Below are 16,083 nucleotides of genomic sequence, written 5' to 3'. Positions count from 1 at the left end.
TTAGGTAAGATTGCCAGACAAAATGCAGGACACCCAGTTCAATTTGAATGTCAGAAAACAATTTTTTAGCATAACTAAATCCCAAATATTGCATGGGACATAAAGAATATTAGTTTGTCTGAAATTCAAATTTAACTGGGCAGCCTGTGTTTTTTTTTTAATTAATAAAGGTCACCGGGGTGCACAAACACCAGTTTTAGATCTACAGAATTGTGACAAAAGTAGAGAGTTCCCAACTACCTCACACCCAGATCTGCCTATTGGTAACATCTTAAGTTAGTATGGCACATTTGTTGCAAACAGACTGATGTTATTAATTAAAGTGCATACTCTTTTCGGACTTCCTCTTGTCCTGTGCCCTTTCTCCGGGCAGAATCCCACATTACACTGAGCTGTCCGGTCTCCTTAGGCTCCACCTGATCTAAAAAGCCACCTTTGGCTATGGTCCCAGCTCCCCCTGGCTTTGACAATTTCTCAAGCGTTCCCCGTTTTTGATGACCTTGACAGTTTTGAGGAGCACTCGGCAGGGATTTTGTCGCATGTCCGTCAACTAGGATTTGTCTCAGGTTTTTCTCATGGTGGAGGGTAAAGCTTGGGGGGGAGGGGGACAAGGTCACAGAGGGTAGGGGTCATTCTCACCACACCCTACCAAGGGCAAATCACACTCTCAACGGGACTTATCATGGCTGAGGTTCACCTTGGTCGCCTGGCTGAGGTGTGGGGGTCCAGGTTTCTCCACTGGAAAGCTACCCTCTCCCCTACACCTTTCCACGGGGTCTTCTTTGGAAGGAAGTCACCACGCACGACCCACACTTAAGGAATGGGAGGCATCCTTTATTTGTTTGCTAAATTTGGCAGCCCTACCAGAGGCCTAGATGCACATCAAGTGCTCGATAGCTCGATGAGGCTAGGGGCTGCTATACTGGGTGCACGGCTCTATTCTAGGTCAAGGAAAAGCAAACAGGCTACCCAAACAGGTCATTCACAGACCACCGGTACTATTGTTCACTGAATATTTTTCCTTCAAATGGACTCACTTTTTAAAAAGGAGACCTGAGGGGCGCCTGGGTGGCTCAGTCGGTGAAGCGTCTGCCTTTGGCTCAGGTCATGATGCCAGGGTCCTGGGTTGGAGCCCCGCATCGGGCTCCCTGCTCAGCGGGGAGTCTGCTTCTCCCTCTCCCTCTGCCCCTCCCCCTCCCTCTTGCTCTCTTTCTCTTAAATCAAATCTTAAAAAAAAAAAGCCTTGATATCACTACCTTACGACACCCTAGCTGCAGCCCAGCACTGAGGATGATCCAGGACACCCAGCGGGTGCAGCGGGTAGGTGGTCTAGCCCGGTTCCTCCGTGGGGGCTTTTCCCATCCTCTGTTCCTCCTCCTCAGGGAAGCTGGAGGGATGAGTGGCTTGGTCCTGGTCCCAAGAGTTCCTGAGTTCTTCATTTGCCCTTCCTTCGGACTCCAGGCGCCCCATCTGAGAAGGCAAAAGGCTCAGCGGTCAACCAGCCCTCGGGCAGCTCGAACTAACCCCCAGGTGCTCCCGGCCAGAAAGCCATAGATCTGTGGCTGCTACACCTGGTTGGTTATAAGACTCACCGGGGAGCTTTCTAAATGCTTACATCTTCCTGAGCCCTGCCCCCACGAATTCTAATTAAAGATGTGGGGAGAGAGGAGGTTGAAAGCAGCCCAGGTGGGCCTGAGAATCAGCCACGTGCCCTAGTCCTGAGGCTTCCGGGCGTCCGCACGGGCTCGGAGGTGCTCTGGTGAAGTCTTGGCTCCCAAAGGCAACACGGCTGTGCCCTGGAAGACCCCAGAGCGGGGCAGAGCCCCGGCTGACTTTCCAAAACAGGCCCTGCCTATTCGATGGAAACTGATAGGTCTGCTTTCCCTCTGTGCCCAGAGAGTTAGGTGCCAACAGACCCTTCTGAGAAGCTCTCTTCCTTTCCCTATTTGCCCAGGGGGGAGGGAAGTCCAATGGTTAGGTATTTCCACGTTCTGGGGCCTCATTGCTTCTTCTTCTTAATCCTTCTTGCCTGGATCTCTGGTCCCTCGGATCAGGGACAGAACCAGACGGCATCCCCTCTGGGTTGTCACCCACTGCATTTTGGGGGATGAACTCGGTTTCTTGGGTTCCACAGGTCACCAATGGAGAGGAGTGGTGCTCAGGATGGGTTATACCCAAGGCTTGCCCACAGCACGCTCAGGTGATTTCGATGATGAGATTTAGGGAAGATGCAGGGCCTCTGGACCAAGCGAATGCACCTTTGCCTTTGGGACAGACATGTACTTTTTGGGGACAGAGGGCAGACTGGGTAGGTAGAATACTTTTGGGGGACAGAGGGCAGACTGGGTAGGTAGAATGCCTCCCCCAAAGAGGTCCGTATCCTAATCCCTGCGAATGTTACCTTTGCAGACTTCGCAGATGTGATTAGATTAATGGCCTTGAGATGGGGGAGGTTATCCTGGTGAGTCCGATTTGATCACAGAAGTTTCTGGAGCTGTAAACCAGAGAGAGGAGGCAGAGTGGGAGGTCAGAGATTTGAAGCATGTGTAGACACCATGCTCCACAGGGAACCACCACGTGTCTTTTGTTCACTGTGTGTGTCCCCAGAGCCTGGAACCCAGCAGGTGTTCAGTAAGTGCTTTGTGATAGAAAGACCAATGAGGTGACCATCTTTTGAGCACCTGCTAAGACAGCCACGTAGGCAAGTGACTTCACCTCTCTGACCCCAAGTCACCCCTTCTGTACCGATGACAGAAATAAGGTTCAGAGAAGTGAAGCCCACTCACCCAAGGGCACCCAGTTAACAGGCAGTAGGGCAGGGGTTCAAAAGCAGGACCACTGGAACCCATCCAACACTGTCCCCCTCCCGCACCCCCAAGATGGCTTGGCCACGATGGGCAAAACTCCCAGGGTGGACAGCTGTGAAGCTTCTCAGTTTGTTCCTTTGCGTCCTGCGACTTTCCATTCCTGTGCCTGGCGGTCATCCCGTTTCTGACGGCGCAGGGCAGCAGTGTCTGCGGCCCGCCGACAGGGGGAGCTAGCACCTAAGTGGAAAGACCAGGAGCTTCCCGAGTGGGTCCGAGGACTTAGAGAAGAGCCAGCTCAGAATGAAGGCCATGGCCACCTCCCCGACAACGTGGGACATCAGCTGGCCTGACACCTCTCTCTGCCACAGGCTGCCGGCTAGATGCTCTTGGGCAAAGAACTGCATCCCTTTACCGGGGGGGGGGGGGGGGGGGGGGGGGGGGGGGGGGGGGGGGGGGGTTGGGAGATGAAGGTCCCAGAGACACTGACACAATAAAATGAAGTAACATAGGGGAAATCTCCTAGCACAGTCCCTGGCATGTAATTCCTGGTTGAATTTGCATTTTTTTTTTAAATCAAGAGATGTTTACTGATTCCCGTAGGACTGTAATTTCAGATTCTGCCCAAAGTGCATTCATTTGCCCTTTGGGGGTGGGGGGGGTGCTCCGCTGTCTCCTCTCTTTTCCTCCAGCCTTTTTTTTTTTTTTTTAATGTTATGTTAGTCACCACACAGTAAGCACTCCTCCAGCCTTTTTTAAATCAAGTTGTCCGTTTGTACTTCAGAACGCTCTGCTCTCTCCAACATTCTAGCAAGCACCCTCAGGCCGGTTATACATTACCCAGGGTGCTCAATTCAAAGGGTGCTTTTCATTAGGCATGGCCTGTAAGGGCTCCTCTTGTTTGAAAACTGTTGTGTGCCAAGTGTAAACTCAAGAGCATTGTTCCCTGTGGATTCCCTCTGTCTTCCGACCTAAAATGCAGCCATTCACCCAACCTTTGCTGACAGCCCACGTAGGTTTTGCAAGGCCCTGCTTGGAGCAGAGATAGATAAGACCTGATCACATCACGGGAAAGCCTCCTCCGATGGGTACAGAGATACTAACAGATGATTTCAGAACAATGTATGTGCCTATCTATAGAGATCCCCACTGAGAAGGGGCATCTACTCCGGTTCCCACGAACCTACTAAGGTAGCATCCTGTGAGGGAAGAACTAGCTCCACGGCTCCCTGCTAGCTCCACGGCTCCCAGGGACTGACCTCCAAGTCCAAAGTTAGCGGGGAAAGGGCAGGACCAGGACTGGAGCCCCGGTGTGCTCAGGCACTCTCTCCCTTATCCTAAGCAGGCAGGGGCTCCCTGGAGACATCCTCTTGCACGCTGCAAAATGCCTGCTACAATGTAGGTCATTGTGGCTGAAACTGCTTTTTTTTTTCTCCTTATCCTTGCAAACAGGCAGCTGTTCGGTGGTGAGTCTAGACTGTGGCCTGGGCTTTAGCAACACCAGCCCTAGCCCATTTGGTGGCCTGACAACTCTCAGGGCCACACAGTCATGCCTGAGACCCTGGGGACCTGAATGTCACCCCACAGTGTGTCCATCCGAGCTTGTTCCCTCCTCCGGCATTAAATCATACCGGAATGGGCCAGGACACAGAACCCTCGACCGTTTCACGGGGTCACTGCTTCCCTTTCCTGCTTCACCTGATGCATCAGAATTTTTCGGTAAAACTTCGGCTTTACAAGAAGACGCAGCAGGAATGACAAGGGAACTCTGATCCAAAACCAACTAAATGAAGGGTGTGTGTGTGTGTGTGTGTGTGTGTGTGTGTTTTCTTCTTCTAATGTAAAGCAGTTCCAAGAAAAGTGAAGTCACTGCCTAGGGTGCTTATTTTCAGTTCTTAGAAAAGAGACCATTTCAAAAGGGAAGCTGGGTGGCGGGAGCACACACAGCCTGCCCTCATCTGCTGGGGAAGTGGGGGGGGGTGAGGCTTGCTGATAAACCAACTGTGATTTGGCTCCAGAAAACTAAAACCCCCAACTGAGATGCGTTTTCGTTTAGTGATGTCAAGGAGGAAATGCTATGAATCGGTGAGAGCTATTAATATTCGGGGGAACCACAACGGCTGGGGCCACCATGCTGAGGTGACACACTTCCAGCACGGAGCCCCTGGGAGCCACAGGCAGGGCGCGGGGACTGTCAGAAAAACCCCGGGCACCCTCTGGTCCCCACCTCCCACACTCCTGACAGAGGTCACTGCCCAGGCCACCCTATCAGCTCAATCAGCATTTCTCAACCAGGCACTATTTACCAAAGTTAGGTGAGGACAAACGGCACAGGAGACAGGGGAAGGTTCTCGGCAGCCTGGGGTCCGTTTTCTAGCAGGAAAGCAGGTTTCGGGGAAGGGGGGAAGGCTCAAGAGAGCAGACTTCTGGGTAGGTCCCAGATCGAGGACTCCTATTGGGAGCCCCGTAACAATGGTGAAATCATGTTTTCGGCTGAGGATCCTGTAAAGGAGATCCCATGGACTATGTCAGAATTAAATGTCCGTGTAATCAAAGCAACTGGGCCACGGTCCCGGCCAAGAGGAGCCCTAAGGAGACACGACAACTAAATAGAACAGGGTATCCTGGACGGGATTCTGGAACAGAAAAAGGACGTTAGAAAAAAAAAATGAAGGAAGTCTGAATAAAGTACAGACTTTAGTTAATAATAACACCTCCGTGGCGGTTCATTAATCCTAACAAATATGCCATGCTAACGTAAGATGTTAATCATAAAGGAGACTGGTTGCAGTATATGGGAACTCTATGTACTGTCTCTGCAGGCTTTCTGTAGATCTAAAATTATTCTTAAAAAAAAAAGATTTTTTTTTTAAAGGCAGTCGGTGGCTGTAAGAACTCACTCCTCCTCCCAGAAACAACCACTCGGTGCCTGCCATGTGCCAAGCGCATGGACAAGTGATTTCTGTGCATCTTCATTTATTCCTCATATCGGTGCCAGGAGCTGGGGGAAATCTGCATTTTTATGAGATGAGCAAAATAAAGCACAGAGACGTTCGTTAACTTGCTCACAGTCACACCGCAAGTTTAACGACGCATAAAGGGCTCATGTTCAGGTCCACCCGCTGCAAAGTTCCTGATAAAGCTCGGCAAACAGTGCCTGAAAAATCCCCAAACTTTGAACAGAAGCTGGCTTGAAACCAAGCTTCAAGCAGTCCACAACCCCAGGTCAGTAATAAAAACAGCGTGTGCTTTCCAATTTGCCTTGCCTTTAGAAGTTTAAAAACATAAAATAAAATAGAACTACCATCAGAAAAAAAAAATTGCAAATGCAAAACACCAAAACACTGACAACACCAGATGCTGGTGACGACATAGGGTAACGAGGACTCTCATACGCGGCTGATAGGAGAGCAAAGCGGTGCAGCCATTCCAGAAGACAGTGCTAAAGACTGAGCATGTGTCCCCTCCGCCACATTCCTACGTTGAAACCTAACCCCCGACGTGATGGTATTTGGAGGTGGGGCCTTTGGGGGGTGATGAGGTCATGAGGGTGGAGCCCCCATGGGTGGGATCAGTGCCCATAAAAGAGGCCCCAGAGAGCTCCTCACCCCTTCCACTATGTGAGGACAGCCATCTATGAACAGGAAGAGGCACCCTGAATCTGCTGGCATCTTGGACTTCCCAAAGCTTCCAGAACTGAAAAAATTTTAAATGTCGGTGGCTTTAACCACCCCCACCCCCACAGTCTATGGCGTCTTATAAGAGCTGCCTGAATGGACTGAGACAGTCTGGCAGTTTCTCCCAAAAGCTAACACAGGCTTATGTATGACCACCATTGGTGCTCCCAGGCATTTAGCCCATAGAAATGAAAACCTGTGTCCACATAAAACCTGCACACGAATGTTTCTAACAGCTCTATTAATAACCGGCAAAAATTGGAATCAAACAAATGTCTTTCAATAGATAACTAGGGTACATCTATACAATAGAGTATTATTCAGCTATCAGAAGAAATGAGCAATCAAGTTACCAAAACATACAGAGGAACCTTAGATGCACATTGCTAAGTGAAAAGAGGCCAGTCGAAAAAGACTATATACCATATGATTCCAGCTATCAGACATTCTGGAAAAGGCAAACTATGGAGACAATAGAAAGATAAGCGGTTGCCAGGGGTTGAGGGAGAGGGAGGGGTCAACAGGTGGAACACAGAGGATTTTCAGGATGGTGATACAATTCTGTACAACACTATCATGGTAGATACATGATATTATGTCTTTGAGAAACTTGTAGAACTATGGATCACAAAGCAAGAACCCTAATGAAAACTGTGGACTTTAGCTAGTGATGTTTTATCAATGTGACTCCTCAATTATAACAAACGTACCACACCAATGCAAGGTATTAACAATAGAAGAACCTGAGGGATGGGGGCACCTGGGTGGCTCAGTCGTTAAGCGTCTGCCTTCAGCTCAGGTCATGATCTCAGGGTCCTGGGATCGAGCCCCACATCGGGCTCCCTGCTCCGCAGGAGGCCTGCTTCTCCCTCTCCCACTCCCCCTGCTTGTGTTCCCTCTCCCGCTGTGTCTCTCTCTGTCAAATAAATAAATAAAATCTTTAAAAAAAAAAAAAAAAAGAAGAACCTGAGGGATGGGGTATATGGGAACTCTGGACTTTCTGCTTTTTTCTATAAACCTAAAGCTACTCTAAAAAATAGTCTATTTTTTTAAAAGTAGGCTCCTCGCCCAACGTGGGGCTCGAACTCATGATCCCGACATTAAGAGTCCCATGCTCTACTGACTGAGCCAGTCAGGTATCCCCCAAATAGTCTATTTTTTAAAAAGGGGGGACCTGGGTGGCTCAGTTGGTTAAGCGTCTGCCTTCGGCTCAGATCATGATCCCAGGGTCCTGGTATCGAGTCCCGAGTAGGGCTCCCTGCTCAGCGGGGAGTCTGCTTCTCCTTCTACCTCTGCCCCTCCCCCTGCTCATTCTCTCTCTCTCAAATAAATAAATAAATAAATCTTAAAAAGATACAGCATATAAAATAATTTATTAGTGGTAGAAGATCAATAATCCAACAAAACTCTACAGGAATGTAGGAATATAATATTTACAATCTTGGGAAAAATAAGGTATGGGTAAGAGAGCAGTGAATATAATTACAACAAAAAGTCATTCCACCCAGAAAATGTCAGAACTCTAAGATGCTTACGCTGCACCCCTTATACAGTGCTGTCTGTCAATTATATTTCAATAACACTGGGAGGAAAAAAAGAAAACAAAAAAAACCCTCTACACCAGGACGTTGCTCCCTTGCAGCATCTCACCAGAAGTTACGAGGCAGACGTTTAGTTAATGCCTAAGAGTCATTCTCAGTCTTGATTTTAGTTTCAACAAGAAATTTTCTAAGTGTTTCAACAACTCCAAGTGAGGAAGAATGGCAGGTGTTAACCCTCGGTGTCTCCAGGAAATGTACCTTAACTACTCGGAGGCCCCGAGAGCAGAGAGAGCGGTCTTTGAGAGGCTGCTGGTGCCCACAGCAGGAAAAAACTGTTTTGACTTGCAAGCTGGACATGGAAGTCGTTGATGGGAGAAGAGGCGGGCCATGATGTCATTCCCATTTCATGTGGTCTGCTTCCCGGCCCCCAACCACAGTTTAATCACCACGGGCAATGAGCGAGATTCAACCTTGACATCGTAAAAACAGGGTCCCAGCGGCAACGGAAAAAGTACCATCACTTATAAAACCTGGAAAATGCAACATGAGATTTCTGCGTGCTTTAAAGAGCAATTAACACACATAGACCGAAAGGAAGGGGAAAAAAAACAACAAACAAAACGGAGCACACATCTGCTTTTCATCTGCAAACAGTCGGCAAAGCAAGGGGCATCGAGGGCTGAGTTAAGTGAAGTGTCCCAGTGCTTAGAAATCCTACCTCTGGACTCCTTGGTCAACCAAAGCAAAACTCTTGGAGAAACTTATGAGAAATGTACATGGAATGCTATCTGTGAAATCTACATGGTATAAGAACCTAAATTGTTTCATGATTTCGGTGGTTTATTTTTTTTATTTTTTTAGGATTTCGGTTGTTATTAGCAAGGGTTCCAATGTCATCTAAGGAATATTCCTGTGTAAATCTTCCACTTCTAGCTCCCACATGCTTTCGTGGATGGGGTTATCGGAGAGGTCTGTCATCTTCACAGCCTGAAGGCACGGCTCGGGGCTACACGCCTGCACCACTCCCATTACCATCACGTACTTTCCTACAAGAAGAGAAGCCCTTGGTGATGTTCACATTGATACAAAAACGAAATAGATAACCCATTCTTCAGAGCTTAACTTTATCAGAGAAGCAAGTTAGAGATAAAAAAAATGCAGAGAGTAGATACCAACATTTAACTTGGGCTTCTGGTTTAAAAATCATAAAACAAAATTGCAGCAAGCTACCATCATGCACAAAACAATCACGTCTAAGAAATGGAAGAGACTCACATCCGAGTTAGGAGTTATAATTAGACTGTTCTAAGGCAGGGGCAAAACCCCTAAGCTTTTCTCTTATCTCTGTTTCTTGCCCAATGCCTCGGAGTATGTGGCTGGTCTCTGTGCACAGGACCAGTCCTCTTTCTGCAAAGATATCCCCTGATGGCCCCAAAGCAAATCCAACTTTCCCTTGATGCCCAGAGGAGCTGGGCACGCCACAGCACCCTGCCATGCCACCCCGTTGTTCCAACTGCCCAGCACCAATCCCTGCCACCAGCTGGGCACATGCTAGCAAATCAACAACAGAGCAGGCTGCCATTGGATGATCTCATGACATATTAACCACGACTCTCTTCCCATTCCCTTGGGGAAGTGGCTCTCCTTGAAAGCAAAACTTGGCCAGTCTTAACTACACAAAACTCAACTGTGTAAAAAACCCCAAACACAGCAGGAAGGGCAGGCACTCTGCCAGCTCCCACTGCATGCCCCTTCGAGGCTGCTTTAATCACACTGCTTCTAACAGCAGGGCTGAGTTTGCTTGCAGGCCCCCCGGGCTCTGGCTGAAGGAAGCCTGGCAAGCTGACACCTGCCTCTCTGGATTGCTACCCCTTGCACGATGCACCATGTAATTAGGTTCCTCTGAACCCACCTCCAGATTTTACTTGATCAAGTAACATGGGGCTCCTCAGTGACAGGAGCTAGTTCTCAAACTACACTTTGCCAATACCTCCCAAAAGACTCTCAAATGCTGGTAGAGACAGAACCCCCAGAAAAAGAATGACTGAGGACCCAAGGAAGGACGACCAAGCCCAAGGAAATCCCAGCCAGGGGAGGGTAACAGGAAATCTACATGAAGGCACACACAACTAAAGGGATAGGCTAGCTCACTGGCATGAGCTCGCTCTTCTGGCAATTACACAGCCTGGTTAGTAGGGTTCATTCTACCCACACCCTCTCTGCCCCCAGCAGTGTCTCCCCACTCTCTCCCCACTCCTCCACCACACCCCCTCCTTTCCACCAGGCCTTCATCCGCTGGCCTGGACCAGACCAACCACTTCCAGTTGGTCCGCCTCCAGCTGCTTCCTCTTCACAACCATCCCCACCCTGCTGGTGCCGTGATTTCTCCCAAATGTAGCTCCGGCCTCCAGGTACTTGAATTTCTTAGGCTGTTCGTATGTCATGAAATCGTCCTCTGATTTTTTGACCCATTTGAAAATGTAAAAAAAAAAAAAAAAAAAAATGGCTCGTGGCCATTTGAAGAGGCAGCAGCCTGTGGTTTGCTGATCCTGTGCTTCAATAATGCAACAGCGGAGAGGACAGAGAGAGGAGGCTGAAGGATGGGGCAAGGGGTGGGGAACAGGAGCACAGGAATGACAGTCATGAAGTCTTGAACCCTCAGTGTGAGCCCGGCACTGTGTTGAGGCCATTTTTCTTTTAACTGAATCTGCACAACAGGCCCCTTTTTGACCCAGGCAGGACAGATCCAGAAAGGTTAAGAAAAGTGCTCCAGCGGTTCAGCTGGAAAAGAACAGAGCCAGGAATTCAACATAATGCTGAAGATACAGAGGTCATGAAGACAGTCCTGGTCCTCCAGTGGGCTGGCCCAGTGTTTCTCAAAGTGTGGCCCCACGGCCAGGCCATCCGCATCAGCAACACCAGGGAGCTGGTTAGAATGCAAATTCTCAGCCTCACCCAGACCTACAGAAACTCTGAGGGTGGCAGCCAGATCTCTGCGAAGTAACAAGCCTTCGGGGTAAGTCTGAGCACCCCGCTGATTTAAGAGGCAAACATTTGAGAACTACAGCCTAAGGCAGTTCCAAGAAGGAGAGGTACTGGAGAGCTATCTATTCCTAGAAGTCAGGGAGGGCTTCCAGGAGGAAGGCACACTCGAGTCTAAACGTTAGGGATGAACAGAGGCTTCCTGGTAACAGCGTTTTTCAAAACTTGATGGGGGAGGGTAAAAAATCATCCGTGGGAAAGGGACTTGGGCCTGGCCGTGGGCGGGGAACAGAAAGAAAGGGTACCGTGGCGGGGGACCGGCCAGGGACCGGCCAGCCCCGCCCTCCGACCGCCCGCAACCAGGGTCAGCTCCGCGTCCGAGTCCGGCCGTTACCTGGGACTAGGCAGGGCCGCCCGCGCGGCACCCGCTCCAGGCCGCCCACTGAGAAGGCCCCGCTAGGGTCCCGCAGCCGCGCCTCGTCGCCGCCCGCCGCCACCACCGTGCCCTGCATCCACACGGTCACCAGCTCCAGGGGCCCGCGGCCCGCCGCCGCCCGCGACAGCCGCCACGCACCCGGGCCGCCCTCCGCGTCGCGCCGCAGCTGCTCCGCCAGGACCTTGAACGGCGGCGACCGCGGTAGCCGCACGGCCGCTGGGCCGCCGCCAGGAACCGAATCCCCAGCCCCTGCAGCCGCGGCCGCCATGCTGCCCCGCCTCCACTTTCCCGCCAACTTTGATAGGCAGCGGGGCCCGGACCGTGGCCACCAATCAGAGGCGCTCTGGCGAAACGGAGCAATGGTCGGCGTCAGGAGGCGGGGCTTCCCGGTCCAGCGGCCTCCTCCAGCCTTCGGGAGTGCGCATGCGTACGTCAAGTAAATAAACGTTCCCAACCCATGAATGAATGGGTGAAGCGAATTACAAGAGAATACATAAATGAACGAGGGAGGGAAAGAACTTGTTTCAACGCATCTCAAAATTTGATGTGCATGCAAGTCACCTGGAGAATGTGAGTATTCATCTTTACATCGCCTTGCATAGTAGGATTACTCTGAGGTTAATCAATACTAGTCAATACTGGAAGGAATAGTAGCTTGATGAGCCCATGAATTTTGGGAGTGATGAAGAATCGAGTCAAGGGAGAAGGCTGGGATGAGGACAGGGACAGCTCGTAAAACTGCCCCTTTCATAAGTCAATCAGAGAAAGACAAGTATCATATGATCTCACTGATATGAGGAATTTGAGAAACAAGACAAAGGATCATAGGGGAAGGGAAGAAAAAATGAAACAAGATGAAACCAGAGAGGGAGACAAACCATAAGAGACTCTTAATCTCAGGAAACAAATTTAGGGTTGCTGGAGTGCTGGGGGGGTGGGAGGGATGGGAGGAGCTGGGTGATGGACACTGGGGAGGGTATGTGCTATGGTGAGCGCTGTGAATTGTGTAAGACTGATGAATCACAGACCCGTACCCCTGAAACAATTAATACATTATATGTTAAAGAAAAAAAAGAAAGAAAGAAAGAAAAAGATAGTAGGAAGGGAAAAATGAAGGTGGGGAATCGGAGGGGGAGACGAACCATGAGAGACTATGGACTCTGAGAAACAAACAGGGTTTTAGAGGGGAGGGGGATGGGGGGATGGGGGGATGGGTTAGCCCGGTGACGGTTATTAAGGAGGGCACGTATTGCATGGAGCACTAGTGTTATACGCAAACAATGAATCATGGAACACTACATCAAAAACTAATGATGTAATGTATGGTGACTAACATAACATAATAAAATAAAATTAATTTAAAAATTGCCCCTTTCAGGGCGCCTGGGTGGCTCAGTTGGTTAAGCGACTGCCTTCGGCTCAGGTCATGATCCTGGAGTCCCTGGATCGAGTCCCGCATCGGGCTCCCTGCTCGGCAGGGAGTCTGCTTCTCCCTCTGACCCTCCCCCCTCTCATGTGCTCTCTCTCTCTCTCTCATTCTCTCTGTCTCAAATAAATAAATAAAATCTTTAAAAAAAAAAAATAAAAAATAAAAAAAAAATAAAAATTGCCCCTTTCAGTACTATTTTTATTTATTATATTTTAATAACAAAATAATTTAAAACCTAAAATAACAAAAGAGATGCACATTCATTGTAGAACATTTAGAAAGGGAAATCTGGAATAACAAAAAAATTGTAAAAATCACTCAGAGATATCCACTGTTAACTTTTGAGTGAATTAACATCCATATTTTAAAAATATATACATTTTTTTTTAAGATTTTATTTATTTATTTGACAGAGAGAGACAGCAAGAGAAGGAACAGAAGCAGGGGGAGACGGAGAGGGAGAAGCAGCCTTCCTGATGAGCAGGGAGCCCGATGCGGGGCTAGATCCCAGGACCCTGGGATCATGACCCGAGCCGAAGGCAGACGCTTAACGACTGAGCCACCCAGGTGCCCCTACATATATATTTTTGATATACAAACAATGTTTTCTATATTTCTTCACTTAATAATATTTTCTCATAACAAATATCCCTCTGCTTCCTCTCGAATGACTGTGTAATATTCCATTAGTCAGACCACCTGTTTAATCAGTATCCTATAGTTGAACATTAAGACCATTTCAAATTTTTCATTTTATAAAATCACTACTGTGAACCTACTTGGACCTGAATCTTTGTACATATGTTGCAGATAAATGCCTAGAAATGGAATTTCTCCCTCAACATTGTATGTCACCAGTTAGCAAAATCCACAAATCCTTAACCAGGCAAATCCTAAAGTCAAGACCAGTCCTTAGTAAGGAGACTTTGTACTCGTAGGACCTCTGGCAGTACATACATACATATTTGTACTGCATACAGAGAGCAGACAGCGGGTATGCAGCAAGAGCTTGGTCTTTATAAAGCAGTTAAGACATTGAGCCAGGCCCTGTCCTAAGAGCTTTGTAGGGAGTATTCTCCCACACCCTGTAAAGACTGTTCTACCCAGATAAGGAAACAGGCTCATGAAAACTAAGCAGCTTACCCTTGAGCTCTCTTGCAATAACCTCTATGGGGTCCTGGCCTCTACACCTCATCTCTGAACCAGGCCACTGGGTTGAAAAGGAAGCAGGCACATTAACCAATAGAAAATCCAACCTTTCGGGCACCTGGATGACTCAGTCAGTTAAGCATCTGCCTTTGCCTCAGGTCATGATCTCAGGGTCCTGGGATGGAGCCCCACGTTGGGCTCCCTGCTCAGCATGGAGTCTGCTTCCCCTCTCCCTCTGCCCCTCCCCCGCTTGTGTGTGTGCTCTCTCTCTCTCTCTCAAATAAATAAATAAAATCATAAAAAAAAAAATAAAGAAAATCCAACCCTTCGTGTGTGGTGGGTCCCCACTGGCCTTTCCCTAGGTACGTGAAGGCCAGAGAAGACGGGGAAAGGAGCTGGGATAAAGGCAGAGGCTCCCATGCCTCTTGTCCGAGCCTGGGAATTTCCACCATTCTCTTGGCCTTCAAGTTTATACACACACACACACACACACACACACACACACACACACGGGCACACGCAACCCTCAAGTTCCCTGATCTTTCCAAAACACCAGTCTGAACATATCAGTGCCTGGTTTAAGCCTCCTGATGGTGTTATCCATACACCTGGAATATGAGCATCCTAGGGAGAGAGGGCACTCCACACAGAGAGCCCAGAGAGGATAGAGGGAGCAGGAAGCATTGAGCAAATTGCCGGGATTTCAGGGTGGCTGGGATGCAGGGTGCAAATGGAGGACTACGGATGAGACGAGGCTGTACCCACATAACCTCATTTCTTAGCCCCATTTTTCAGGTGACGTGAGGGAGGTTCAGGCCAATGACAGGCCTGAGGCCACATGGCCAGTGCGGGGTAGAGCCAGCATGCAAATTCATGTCCATCTGACCCCAGACTTCCTGCTCTTGAACAACTCGTGTCATCTCACTGTGCACATTCTCGCCCGCCCTCCTCCCTCACCTTTGCTCGTGCTGTTCTTGGCCTGACGTGCGTTCCCCCCAATCCCTCCCTGTTGAAACCTGGCTCAGTGACCAAGTGCCTGCCACCACCGAGGCCGCTTCTGTTCAGGGAGACATTCTTGAGCTAATGATTCAAGCCGATCCCTCCCTTCCTGAACAGTTTGCTGACACCCCTAATCCCGGGTCTCTTCTGACCCTTGAGGCTGGGTAAGGCCATATTGTGGAAGCTGCCCGAGGAGCAGCATCTCTGCCCTCCACCCACTAGAGGCCAGCAGCACCCTCCTGGAGTCGTGGCGACTGGAAATGGCTTCAGACACCGCCTGTGTCCCCAGGAGGTCTACATCTCGCCGCCCCCCCCCCCACCCCAATCCTCACTTCACTCTGTCTTGAACCATAAACACTGGAGCCTCTCCTTCTTGGCAGCTCTGCGAGGGATCCAAGCTCAGAGGCCATCCACGCCAGGCAGGGAACGCTCACGGAACAGTAAAAAACTGGCCTTCCTGTGTCCCAATGAACAGGCTGATCAAATTCAGCCCATGGCTGCCTCGCAGGAAGGTGGGGCCACAGTTGCCGGCTCTGATTTCTCAAGACCTCCTCATCTATAATCTCCACATTGAAACAAATGTTGGCAACATATTCAATTCTAAACAAATAAGTAAAAGCTGTCTGTGGGTGACTCTGGCCCAGGAGCAGCCAGTCCGCAAACTTGGTCTCTACAAGGCAAGCTCTTCTCCTAGTTCCCTGGGGGGCTCGTGTGTTAACCAACGTGTAGCTCCTGAACCACTCGGAAAATATCTAAGGGGCAACCGCGTGTCACCAGCTCCCAGCACTGCAAAATTGGTGTCTTCATTTCCTATCGTGGGCAGACCACCGGGGTCTACAGACACACACCGGGTGAGCGCTCCCTCCATGGAAGATGATCTCCCTCCCTACCCTCCACCCTCAGCCTGGGCCTGAAGCATCCCTCCCTGGGCAGGCCTTCCTGGGCCCCAGCTTCCTGGCCAGATCAAAGACCCTTGGTAGGGAGTTTCCTGCCACCTGAGGACAAAGGTAAGCCAAGGGGATTTCCAGGCCTTGATCTCACATTCTACCTACCCATTCACCAGTTC

At 49.6% G+C, this 16,083-nt stretch overlaps 1 protein-coding gene across 1 annotated transcript; it reads right to left on the bottom strand.

Moving 5' to 3' along the window:
* Nucleotides 1–7,849: 7,849 nt before the first annotated feature.
* Nucleotides 7,850–11,708, bottom strand: RMI2 (RecQ mediated genome instability 2). The gene is made up of 2 exons (XM_032392217.1): nt 11,399–11,708; nt 7,850–9,068 (listed from the first exon to the last, which is right to left on the bottom strand). The coding sequence occupies exons 1-2, from the start codon at nt 11,706–11,708 to the stop codon at nt 8,920–8,922; spliced, it is 459 nt and encodes a 152-aa protein (XP_032248108.1). The 3' UTR covers nt 7,850–8,919.
* Between the last annotated feature and the right edge of the window lie 4,375 nt (nt 11,709–16,083).

This window comes from Phoca vitulina, unplaced genomic scaffold (assembly GCF_004348235.1).
Source record: "Phoca vitulina isolate PV1807 unplaced genomic scaffold, GSC_HSeal_1.0 scaffold66, whole genome shotgun sequence".
In the NCBI taxonomy this organism is placed as follows: Eukaryota; Metazoa; Chordata; class Mammalia; order Carnivora; family Phocidae; genus Phoca; species Phoca vitulina.
The sequence above is the reverse complement of the archived record's forward strand: the minus strand, read 5'-3'. Positions and strand labels throughout refer to the sequence as shown.